The sequence below is a fragment of the Patagioenas fasciata genome, chromosome Z (assembly GCF_037038585.1).
Source record: "Patagioenas fasciata isolate bPatFas1 chromosome Z, bPatFas1.hap1, whole genome shotgun sequence".
NCBI classification, from domain to species: Eukaryota; Metazoa; Chordata; class Aves; order Columbiformes; family Columbidae; genus Patagioenas; species Patagioenas fasciata.
In genome coordinates, this window is record NC_092560.1 from 53,146,001 (window position 1) to 53,158,768 (window position 12,768).

General features: G+C 37.1%; 1 protein-coding gene across 1 annotated transcript in view; it reads left to right on the forward strand.

The window, feature by feature from the left end:
- The window catches only part of PRDM6 (PR/SET domain 6), a 78,767-nt gene that overhangs the window by 50,758 nt on the left and 15,241 nt on the right, over positions 1-12,768 (forward strand). Inside the window, exons 5-6 of the mRNA XM_065861088.2 lie at positions 3,379-3,503; positions 6,642-6,984. Of these exons, the coding sequence (XP_065717160.1) occupies positions 3,379-3,503; positions 6,642-6,984 (468 nt within the window). The remainder of the gene's footprint in view (positions 1-3,378; positions 3,504-6,641; positions 6,985-12,768) is intronic.

A 12,768-nucleotide genomic window follows, 5' to 3' on the forward strand; every position in this document is an offset into this window, starting at 1 on the left:
TTTTCAAATGGCCTGATCAGTAGCAAGCCAACACAAGCAATCCTCCACCCTTAATAAAGATGCATGTGCTAGAGAAAGGGGGAAAAAGGCAGGAGGGGTGTTTTGAACCCCTGGGCTTTCTGAGAGTCAGTCATGAGTCATGTACACACCTAAAACTGATATGCTGAGTGCACCTGCCAGCCTAGATTGCCAGTGCCTGTGCCTCCTGTGTTACTGGCTAGAGAAGGTCAAAATGTGAAGAAAAATGTAAAGAGGTTATGCTGCTTTTTACTTTGTACTTGCAAACAGATGCAGAAAACCCAGATAATGCATAACATAAATATATGATCTCAGCTATAAACAAACCTTTTGCCTCAGAATCAGAAGCAACTGCTTGACCTTATTAAACATGGTAGGAAGCACATCAAAAGATGCCCTGGTCTTGGCAGTCGCAGTGAGCAATCCCAATTTTTGCTAGTTTCTTTAGAGAGTGGGGTTTCCTTTCTTCAGAAAGAATTTTAAACTTATTTAAAATACCTTTAAAATTAAAAGTAAAACATACAAAAGCAAGCTGAAATGAAATATATATAAAGTTTGATTATCCCATAGGGTTCCAATTTAACAATGGTAAAATTGTTCAATTGCATTTTCAGCTTTTTTATTCTCTGGCCAGTTGACTAAATAATGCTGTAGTTAAAAAATAACAATCCTATTTATACATTACAAATCTTTTATTAGACCCTTAAATATCTGATATCGATAGCTACAATCCCATTGCATTTTAAATAAACACACTGGATAATGATTGCTGTGTTGAAAGAGTATTTTTGCATGCATCTAGTGAGCTATTCCTCAGTGTGGTGGTGTGTGCGCACACATATATATAAATAAGAAAAAAAAATACATATGCATACATATATATAGATGACAAAACGAAATGAAAAGTGAGCATGAGAAAGTCATTATACATCTGTCAATATTAAGTGGATTTTACAACTCTCCTTTCATGATGGAGTTTTTACTTAGAGTTCCCTCTGTTGATCTGTTTTCGATTACTTCAGATCTTTATAAAATGAACTACAAAAACACAATTTAAAAAACTGGCATCCATCACCAGTGACTGCATCCAAGTGTAAGAAAATAGAAAAGTTGGACACCAAAAAACCGGCCTAATTTTTATTGTACATGGACGTCCTCCTCACAGAAAGTCAGCTGGTTTAAATTCATTCTGTTATGATTTGTAATATCTAAATGGAATTTTCTTCAAAGTGCTCTTGATTGATTGACCCTTAGCTGAACGTTTTGTTTTTATTTTGAGGCTGACAATAATGTTTGTTGGCATGTGTTCTGCTTCAACTGCGTTGGGACGCCATGAAGCTATCTTTATGAGTCATCCAACCACAATACTAAATACATGTCAGCAAAGGAAATATTATCCGAAAAGGGAAAAATCCCTTTGATGTACTTCAGCATGCAGAGATTTCTGCAAGTTTTGGAAGCTCTGCACGCTTGTAAGGGACGGTGTACGCTTACACTCTTTTTTTTTTCCCTGACTACTCCAAGCCTCATAGACCACCCATTGCTCAAAAACAGTTCTGCTCTTTCAGCGGCAAAGTGTGTCATTTGGTTTTAGCACATTCATTTGCCGGGCTGCTGTGTTTATGTTAGGGGAAGCCAAACTGAGAGATGAAATGTTACAAGGGTGAATTACAAAGTAGACTCAATTTTTCTCAGGTTAGAAGATGCTGGTAATTTATAGCATGGCTCTGACTTCCATTTTTGCATAACAGTGGAAAGAATTAAAGAAATAACAAAGAAAGAGAGGGAGAAGAGGAGAGGAAGAGGAGGAGGGATGAAGAAGGGGAGACACAAAGGGGAGAGTTTTTGTCAGATATTCATAGAAGAGCAGCTAAGAGTTCTGCTTACCTAGCAGTGCCCTCCTGAGACAGGGTGGCAGTAAGTGAGGAAAATAACAAGATAAATGAAATTTTTGCAGCTGCTAGTAAAATATTGAGAATCTGCACTTTTTTATTGATCTTTATGATCCTGTTGCCAAGAGCCACTTTGCTGTGACAAAATGTGTTGACAAGTGCATATCTCACTGCCATGAAAAATGTGGTAAAAGATTCTCCTTATGTCTGCAGTGTTATACAAGGAACAAATTGCATCGCTACAGCCAATTCTTTATAGAAAGTCTAAATTTAAGGTCTACCAACCCTAAACATTTTTATCTTGAACTTCAGGCTAACGTTTGTAGCAATTCTTCACTCAGAAAACTGGTTGAGGCCTAACATTTTTTTTGGTCCATAGACGTTTTTCTGCCTTACATAAGCTGTTATAAAAAATGGTCATTTCTTGGTACTTTGACTGTATCATTTTGGTATGTAATCCTTCAGCGAGAGCGGAGCGTTGTTCTTGTGTATATTGAATTTCTATCCATCTCACGGGAGTGTGTTTAAATGTTCCACGTGAAACCAAAGGGAAAAACCATTGCAAACTGATAACATTTTTATTTTATCTTGTGCCTGATTTTAATCTTAGAGTTTTTTCCCCCTGTAAATCTACTAACTCTGGAAGTATCACTCTGAAGCTATTCACATCAGTGCAAGATCAGGATAAGGCCCTTGTTTTTATGATAGGGACTCCAGGACTTTTCCTTTTTTCCCCCCTCAACTTACAGTTCAGTGTTCTAGGAATATCCACAGTCTTTTACCACAGAACAATGTGAGATTATTTCAAAATTATAGTAACACTAGTGTACATTTACTGAAGGATCATCAACATTAACCTCGTGTTCCATATGGGAGAAAACTTTATGGTTGCTCAGATTAACCCAGTGTTTTTGTTTCCCCAAGCCAAAGCCTATTTTACAGAACAATCCAAGGTCCCTCTTTTTGGTGGTGTACTGCTATAATGAAAGATCATGTCATGCTACTTCAAACCTCTTGCTAAAAAAACTCATTAAAATGAAACAACTGTTGTCTATTTAGCCCTGAGATATGTTAACTTTAGCTTAGATGACGAATGCAAAGCTGTTTAAATGGCCGAACTTACAGAACTGTGTGCACCACTCTGATGTTTGCACTGTGTGAGCAAAATGTAGCATTTCTAAAATCACTTTAAAAAGGACATTGCAAGAAAATAACTGTTTTTTTCATAAAATCTTGGTGCTTGCAGAATCTTAGTGTTTAAAATATGCTACATACAAAGTGCCTGTAAGCTCTTGGTTACCCTACTGTAGGAACAAAGTCCTTCCCTAATGATAGATTTTGTTTTAAAATAGTAAGTAAGCAGAAATACTTTCAAAACAATAGATTTCTACTGTAGTATTGTCTATGATAAGAGGAGAATGCTATATTCCTAAATCAGGCAATTTTTTTTTCTTTTTCTCTTTAATAGGTCAAATATTTTCTACCGGGCTTGCATAGATATCCCCAGGGGCACCGAGCTGTTGGTGTGGTACAACGACAGCTACACATCTTTCTTTGGAATCCCTCTCCAGTGCATTGCACAAGATGAAAATTGTAAGTTCTTTATTGCATTTCTACCTGTGTAACCCAGGATTCCTGTTTCATACCTAATCATCTACATTCCTGGAGTATTTTAAGACATATTAAATGAAAGTGATCATATATTCAAGGTAAGCTTGTTGTGTACAAAATAAACCCCTGAAGCTGATACACTTAAGCCTTGCAAAATTGTGGTATGGTTACCTAAATAAATTGAGGTGTTTGGAAGTGTGCAGGTATGTGCAGATAAATATCAGATTTCCCAGTATGGCAGTCTCACATAGCTTGGTAGTGTGTAGAATCATTCTTCCTTATAAGTGTCTATTCTTAACTGTTTTCCTTAGCCCTCTCCATTGTTATCAGACCTGTCACAAGACACTGTCTTGCCAAAACAGTAATTCATTACAGGTCCATGGGGCCTCTGTTAGTGATTCTTCATTCTATTACCACTGACCATGTTGAGAAAAGCTTTGTCTGACTGATTGCAGAGATGAGATTCTTGTGGTTAAAAGGTAAAAGCCAGCTTCTCTAGACACAAACAGAATGTAAGTAGCCTGAAATGACAATGAACCTCTGTTCCATCCTGACCATCCCCACTTCCATTCATTCTTCTACCCCTCCTCAATATTTGGGTTTTTTTTTTGTTTGGTAGGAATCATAATAAAATGAAGCATGTAGCTTACAACACAGACCCCATGCAATCTGGATACTTTCGTCTGTAATGGAAATGGGTGATCCAAGCACACCCTTCAGTTTCACTGTTCGTGTGCATTGCTCAATTAAAACTTACATCAAAAACCACTCTTCCATTTTGACAGCTGTGTGTATCTACACCATAGAAGAAACCAAGAATGGATACCTGATGGACTTTGGTCTAAAGTAACCCTGTGGCTGCTCATGCTTAATCAATTACATATATGATGTATTTTTTTGGTCATGTACTTGGATACTTGAACAGCAATGCAAGGATGCACTTGTGTTTCATAGCAACTTAAATACTGAACCATGCAGCAATAAAACAGCAAGATAGCAGAGATTAAACTGTCAAAAATAAACACCCTCTTTCATCTTGAGTTTTGAAATCTGTTGGGCTTGAGAAAAGTTTAAAAGAAATTTAATTACTGGCAGTAATGTTTGCTGATAAAACTCATGCTCTGCAGTGTACGATATAGAAATATTATTTTTTCTTTCATGAGATGAAGCTTACAAAACCTTTATTTGAAAAGCCAAGCATTATGGCTAAAATCTCTAAATACTGTCACTTGCTATTTTGCTGTGAGAGAAACCAAAGTTTATCTGAAGAGAGGCTGACATACATAGATGAAATTCATCTCAGAGCATGGAGCCAGCTGCCTGCTGGTGTATGACGTGACACTTAAGCCCTCAGAGTAGACCTTCTGCTTATCTTCTGCGCAGGGGTATTTTCACCCAATATGAACTCTACCTATGTTCCTTAGGTCTTTACTATCCTGATCTTATTGCTTCTGTGGACCTTTATGAACACAATTAAAAAAAAAAAAAAAAAAAAATCTGCTTTGTCTATCACAATTTTGGAAGCAAATGAAAGTGTATCAATTGACCCTTGTACTGAAGAGACACAGAATATGTATTATATGTCTGGCAACTTGAAAATAGCCTCATGGATGTAACTCAGAAATCAGGTCCTCAGATACTGCAAAAAAGAATCAGCTAGGAAGGACCTCAAATTAAGTAATTTAAATAGCATGTAATATTATAATGTTGGAGTCATTATGATTAAAGGAACATATTAGAACACAAGTCTGTGAATTAACTGACACTATTTAGGATATTACCAAAACACTAGTTTGCATTACGTTTTTATTTTATATTAAAGAATATTAGATGATTCCAGCTCACAACTGAAGATTAATTCTCATATTTACTCTTAGAAATCTATCACCATGACTTACCTAAACAGAATTGCAGTTTCTAATCACCTGTTTAGTAGGTGCTATGTACATACATGTGGATATGTACATACAAACCCTTCGTGATAGTAACCAAATCTGTGAACATATGTAGACATAGGCATACATACAAATCTAATTTAAAAATCTCCATTAAAATATCAGGCTGAGTATGCCAAAATTCGAAAACACGAGAAAGTATTGGACCTAAATAGCCTAAATTATGCTTCTTTTTGCATTACGTTACAATCTTTCATAAGCTGACCCCATTTTTTCATAGGACTCTTAATTCCTTCAGTGCATGATCTAGATGGTACTAAGAGTGAAGCAGCTGTTCAACTTTCTTCTATATATTTGACCTCTTGCCTTTCTTATCATGTAACATCTAAATTCAGCACTGAATTACTTCTTTGTGAGAACAGTGTATTGCATTTGTTGCTGAGATATCTGAGTGCCTCATAAGCCATAGTTAATTGATGGCCATAACACCTTAATGGGACTAGAAACAATTTTTTTCCTATTTTGTAGGTGGAAAATTGATACACAAAATTATCTCTGCCTATACTTTGCATTGTCTTGTGGTGATCTAACTGCTATTAGCCATAATCATACAAATCATGGTGAAGTCACTGGCTTTGTACCATAGAGGCTTTGTGACTATTTGTGAGATGTAGTAGTATAATATTCTGAGTGACTGCCCTTTAAAAGGATAAGGGAACTGTTGCTGCAGCAGATATGTAAGCCTTGTTGTACCTCAAGGAGTATCGTAGCAAGGATGCTCTCAAAATTCATGCTTGTCTGTGATATGACAATTGGACATGCTGACTGCAACATGCAGAGTCAGGGTATCACAAGTGCAGCAGCATTTTCTTTCAGATGAAAATCCCATTGTGTAATAAATGTGTATGAGTCAGGTTTCTCTGAGTCCTTTCAATCTCAGACACACTTTTGCATGAGTTTTTATGTCAGTGTCACAGAATCAGTATCATCCATTCAGACTGCTGTCTCATTCAAACCCTTTTTTTAATGCATTGTTAAAATAAAGTTGTTTAATTCTAGTGTCAAGAAAATGGATGTTGGTTGTGGGTTTTTGTTGCAGGTTGGGTTTTTGTTGTTGGTTTTTTTTTTTTTTGTGTGTGTGTGTGTGTATGTGTGTCTCCCAACACTGTATTAGTTTTACAAAGGCATAAAAAGGATCTTATTTACTTTTCTTGTTTTCTCCCAGTGAATGTCCCTTCGACTGTAATGGAGGCCATGTCCAGACAAGACACCTTACAACCATTTAATAAAAGTAGCAAACTATCCCCTGCCACTCCACAGCGATCCATAGTATTTCCACAGACTCCGTGTAGCAGAAATTTTTCTCTCCTGGATAAGTCTGGGTCCATCGAGTCAGGATTTAACCAGATCAGTGTCAAAAACCAACGAGTTCTTGCAAGTCCAACTTCAACAAGCCAACTAAATTCTGAGTTCAGTGACTGGCATCTTTGGAAATGTGGGCAATGCTTTAAGACTTTCACCCAGCGGATCCTCTTACAGATGCATGTGTGTACGCAGAACCCTGACAGGTAAAGCCCAGGCTCTCTTTATTTCTGTATCTATTGATAGCCAGATCCACTGCTTTCTTCTTTTATCAAGCTGTTATCATTTCCAAAACCAAACCATTATTAGGACGAGCCTGTACGACATAATTCATCTGCAGCTGTGTGAAGTAAGCTGATAAAACCATTGCTTGGCTTCACTATTTGTAAAAATATTTGGTGCCTAAATGTGGAGATAAAAGGAAATAGCTAAGGATATAATCTTGTTTTCAGAATGGTTTGGTACATCTAATGGAGGCAACAAAATAGAAGGAAAATTTATTAATATCATGGATGGAAAAATGAGGTCAAGATAATTAAAAGTCTCTCGGTCTTCCAAAGATAATCTAACTTGCTGCTCGGTGGCTGTCACAGTCATTTCAGGGTTCACCTATAGTGTGCAATGTGTATGAACTTAATTAAGTACTAAGAGGTAATGAATTGGAATTTTTTGCTTAGTACTATTTTTCTTCAGAGCATACAAACCCATAAATCGTGCAAAGCTGTCAAAAGGAAATACCTTCTCCACTAGTGATGTGGAGGAAAACAGATGCCACTTATTCAATAAACTAATATCCACACAGAAGAAAAATGTTGACTAGATACCTCAGAGTCAAAGTTGGTTTGAAAGTTTGTCAATACAGAATTTTATGGCTGTGAACTGACGATGAAATTTAGCTGAACAAGTGAATTAAAATTTCAGGTACTTTGACCAGTGGCACAGTAAATATAATGGAACCATTATTTATTAATCAAAGCTGGTTTATTTGACAATTTTGATAGCTGGCAGGACAAAAGACAAAAATCAAATTAATTCAATAGAAAGGGGTGCCCATGTTTTGTCTCTTCTTCAACTGTGAAGAAGGTTTTAGCAGAACAGCTGGAATCCTGGAAGGTTGTTCTAAAAGTAGCATTTAATTGTGAATTACTTTTAACAAAAAGACTAGCAAAACCAGTCAACAGTAAGTCTGTGTATGTGTTTGTATGCATGTCTATGTCCCTTTGTGTATGTGATTATCTATGTGTATGCATATGTGTGATTCTGTGGGTGTGGAGATACTGGAGCATAAATCCAGTTTTCCAGCAAGAAATGTCAAGCATGCTGCAAATCTTCATAGAATTCCCTGCAAATCTTCATAGAATTGAAATAGTTGATAATATTGTGAATACAAACAAACCTTTTCAACGTTTTCTGAATTGTATGCTGGCCTTAGCAGAAACAAACAAACATTATGCTAAGGAAGCTGTAGGACACAACTGACAGTTTAAGTGCCACAATGTAGAATACAAGTCCCAAAAGGTCCACTCTCCTAAACCTCATGGACTCTAATGTTTCCAGTATTGAAGCATCGTAAGCATACTATAAGTCATAAAATGCCGTGTCAGGGAGTCTAGAAAAGGTATGTTGTATGTATGTTTTAGGTGATTTATCCAACCAGGAATGATCCCTAGATTTCATCCTTTCCTTCACTTGAACCCGTGTCTTCCTTTATGAAGAAGCAAGCTTCAGACAATAGTTAATGCAAGAAGTGCCTCCTCTAATGGGGCTGTTTTGCATTCTAAGGTGTAGTTAAGTATACAGTTTTCCAGAGAGACAAAATGAGGATATGTCTGTCCTTCAATAGGTCTGTCATCTTGGAGGTGAGAGATTTGATTTTTAAATTTTTTTTTTAAATTTATTTTCTTCTAAGTATCTTGTGTCAAATGTTGCTTGAAACATGGGCTGGAATTTAAGTCTTCCCCTTTGGAAGTGAATATACTCTTTAGTAGGTTACTGATTCACGATGTCTTAACTGTTTTGTCTCTCCTGTGCCTGCCTTGATTTGTTCATGAAGAACAGCTTCAACAAGAAAGTGTAGAGCATTTTTAGTTCAGAATACCCTACAACACAGAAGGAAAATTATCTAGATCGGAAGAAAAGCTGTATCCCCCCAGGACAAAGACAGCAATGGGTGCTTAGAGAAAGGACTTAGCAGATTTGAGGAGGGTTAGGGTGAAGAGGAGGTAAGCAAAGAAAGACTGTAAGTGTTGAATTCCAGAGGCTTTAAGGAATGTTTGAAACATAATAGCTAATGCCTTTATCTCGGTATTGATAGTGGATAATATAGCTGATTTCTTCTTTGAATTGTAGGGTTTTAGGAATCTTCTTCTTAAAAAAACATTTTCTCTTCTGTTATATAGAGAACATAAAACCTAAATGAGGTTGCAATAAACACTTACCATCGGCTTGTTGCCTAAATACTAGATATTGCAGTGCTTTGTTCTGTGACACCTGTTTTACCTCTGTACTGAAAAATGGCTTACATCTCTATGTTCCCATTAAATAAATTGTGCAGACTTCTAGTGGAGACTGGTTTTGTAGTGTCCTCCTCGTTCCTCTGAGGAGTGCCATCAACATAACTGCTGTAAAAGCATTTCCTGATGTGTATTCTATAGAGGGCTATGAGGGATGTCAGTCACATGAATCTGTATAAGTTCACTGCAATTCATTCAGTGTTCAAAATTACCAGAATAACAGTTACTGCAGATCATAACTGCCCTAAGATCTGGGTTCTCATATCCCTGATTAGAAGTCATTACAAGGTTGAGTTTATATCACAAGCAGCTTTTTGTCTTTTAGCAGGTACAAGTAGATCAGCTGTTTAGTGACACAGTGGCTGGAAAAGAGTGTCTTTGGCTTCTTAAACATATTGCATTTATCCAGGTGAAAAATTCCGTAAGTGTTGTACAAAGTTTCCTGGAGACAAGAAAATAAGGTGTGATTTGTGAAAGAGTACCTGCTTGTCAGCCTAAAGTACTGGGTGCAGCTCTCTGGTTTGTATTTTCTCAATGGTATCTGCAGTACCACTCTGATTGATAAATGGCTCCGCATTTATTGTCACCAATTTGTGAGCACACCAGCTGCTGTATCTTTGACATGACTGAAGAAGCAGGGCCTGCCTTCTCTAGGAAATGACTTCGGACTATCTCTTCTGGCTTGGTATTTGTTTTTCAACAATGCTGATTATCAACAGCATGATGTGCAGGGATAGCGTCTTTGAATGTATACAGGAGTCCAATTCATGGACTGAAATATGAGTAAAACAGACTACTGGGGCTGAAGAAATGAAAAAAGAGAAATTACTTTAAAGCCACTTAGATTCAGAAAACATGTGAATGAGAGCAGACATAAAAAAAGGGCAAAATATACTTTAATTCTGTTAAGCAGTAAGAAAGAAATGGTCCTGTTCAACAGGAAGATGATTTAATAAATTTTAAAAAAAAATTATGAATCCAAAATGGAGATAATTATTAAAATTGCTGTCTTTGCTATTTTATTAAGATTAGGTTTTAAATGTAAATTAAAGTTAACTTTAAATTATTTACTTGTTTACTTATAATTTATTTCTCCCTTTTCCTCAAGATTTTTTAGCTTGTTATACTTTGCAGGGTTTCTTTTTTGGGAGTGGGAGGTGAAGATTTAAGTCCATCAAGATTTGAATTCTGGGACTTTCTGAGCCTTTGGGACATTTTAAAGCCTTGCCTGGGCAGAAGTAGTCTTAGCCAGTCTTTCTTGAAGAAAAAATCCACCCCTGAACCCGTATTTGTGAGGGGTCCAGAAAGGGGAATCAAAAACTTTGATCACAGTTAATAATTTTTAGAGAAATATCTGTATTTTATTATATTTTTAACAGCAATTGGTTTTCTTGTAAGTCTGCAGTTTCTTTTCATTACATCTTTCTTCTTCCTCACTATGATCACCAGATTCAGGATATATTGGTGTTCAGGAAATGCAGACAGCTCCATTTGCCAAGAGCTGTCTGTGGCACAGTTTAATATACAATATGTACATCTCTGTGATATATATTCTCACTGATTGCCATGTATTTAAGCTGATAATTTGAGGGAAAACTCACTCTGTGTGTCAGTGGCTGATAGACTGTGGATGATATTTGGGCATTGCAACTCTTGTTTACTGAAAAGACATTATTGTACTCATGTTTTGCTGTAGCATCTCAATATTAAACTGACAGGTTGTTTTTTGTTATTGGTTTGTTTTTTTGTTTTTTTTTTTTTTTTTAATAAGATCTTGATCTTTGAAGTTGGCAGGCTAATAGGTTCTTTGTGCTAGGACCAGAGTTCAGCCCATTTTGTGTTTATCTTTTTCTTTGTAGGTTCTTGTCTTTAACCTTGATGCTCTCTTCAAATCCATTAATTAACTTAAACATGTCTCAGAACAGGTCTAAAAAAAGTAAATGTTGCGAGCAACAGTTCTTAATTTCTGTTTATAGAGTTATAGAGTGGCTACGGAATATTGCTCAATCAAAGTAAACATTATGCTGAATTTATTGCATGATCTCTCCCCAAAGGTTTGCAAACTCCCAGTAGTCATAGTCAGTAACAACTGAGGGTGCACAGGGCAACAACTGTCCCTGACAGCTTCGGAAGTTTGAAAACACTTCAAGTGTGCTAATTTTCTGCTAGTTTGCTAGTTCCTCCATAGCCACTTGTAAGAGATGATCTCACAACTCCCATTGGGTTCAGCTCTGCCATACCATGTGGTACCTGACATGCCCAGCGCAGGAGCTGTGCTGCCAAGGGAACACCAAGGCAGCAGGAGATGTGGAGTCCAGAGGTGGTGAAGATGACGCACCCATGGTCAGTCTGATGTGAGGGACTCTTCTGTGTACGAGCTGACAATAACCTCAGGTGTCACTGCATTCTCCAGCCTCTGAGTTCAACTTGCTAGAAGAAGGCATCCCTCCAAAATACCTTTCCATTAGGACAAGTGTGACCTAACTCCTCTGACTGTAGCTGTGCTTCTAATGCTGCATGTTGTACCAACGACTGGCCCTGAAAGTTGATGCTGGCCCCATTTCAATGTGCCCTGCTTTCATTCTTTTGCAGAGGCTGTGATGTGACAGCCTTCCTCCTATGGTGCTGTGAACCCCTGTGCTGGGTTCAATGGAGCCCTGTGTCCCGTGCTTTGAGACTCTGGCATCAAGTTGGTCTTTTACTACTTCTTAGTCTTTAACAAGGAGGAAAACACTTTCAACCACATGTCAATCTCTGCTCTTTCAGCTGGTGCTTTAATATCATTTTCTAAGGGGAAAAAGTCACAGAAATGTGCTATTTTGTCTCCCTGATCTGACAGTGTTTCAATGGTAGACTTACAGGTATTCAGGAACTCACCATTACAAACAATCCCTCTTCTAAGGATTGTGCTGGGATTCCCTTTGAAAACAGTAAGTTTGCCTCTGAAGAGGCCTCACTAGAAAGCTGTTCATCATAAAGGAAAGAATTTGAAAAATCAGCAGAAAATAAGATTTTTCAGTATTCTAATAATTCAGACTGTGAATCATTTACTATGTAGGAAGAAGGTTTATATTGGCTGGATGTACTTAGGAGTCAGGATTTGGAAAGTATATTATTCTAGTAGAGGAACAGTGCAAGATAAATACTTAAAGACTTACGTCACTTTTGCTAAATGAAAATCTAAAAAAAATTAGTTGAAATATACAGTTGTATGTCAGCAGATATTCCAGGTGCAAAAACGCAGGTTTGTCTATTGTTATCCGTTAACATGCTTTTTGTGCATGTGCCACACATGCATAAGCTTTGGGGAGGTTAAGTAAGCCTCATAGAGGAACATATGTTTTGTACTGGTCCTATACATGATTCAGTTCTACCCAGAAAAAAATCAGCTACAAAACTGAGAAAATTGTAAGATGGGAATAGACACCACCAAACAGCAAAATCATTCAAGAGATTGTCTAAATTAGGGAGCAAAAA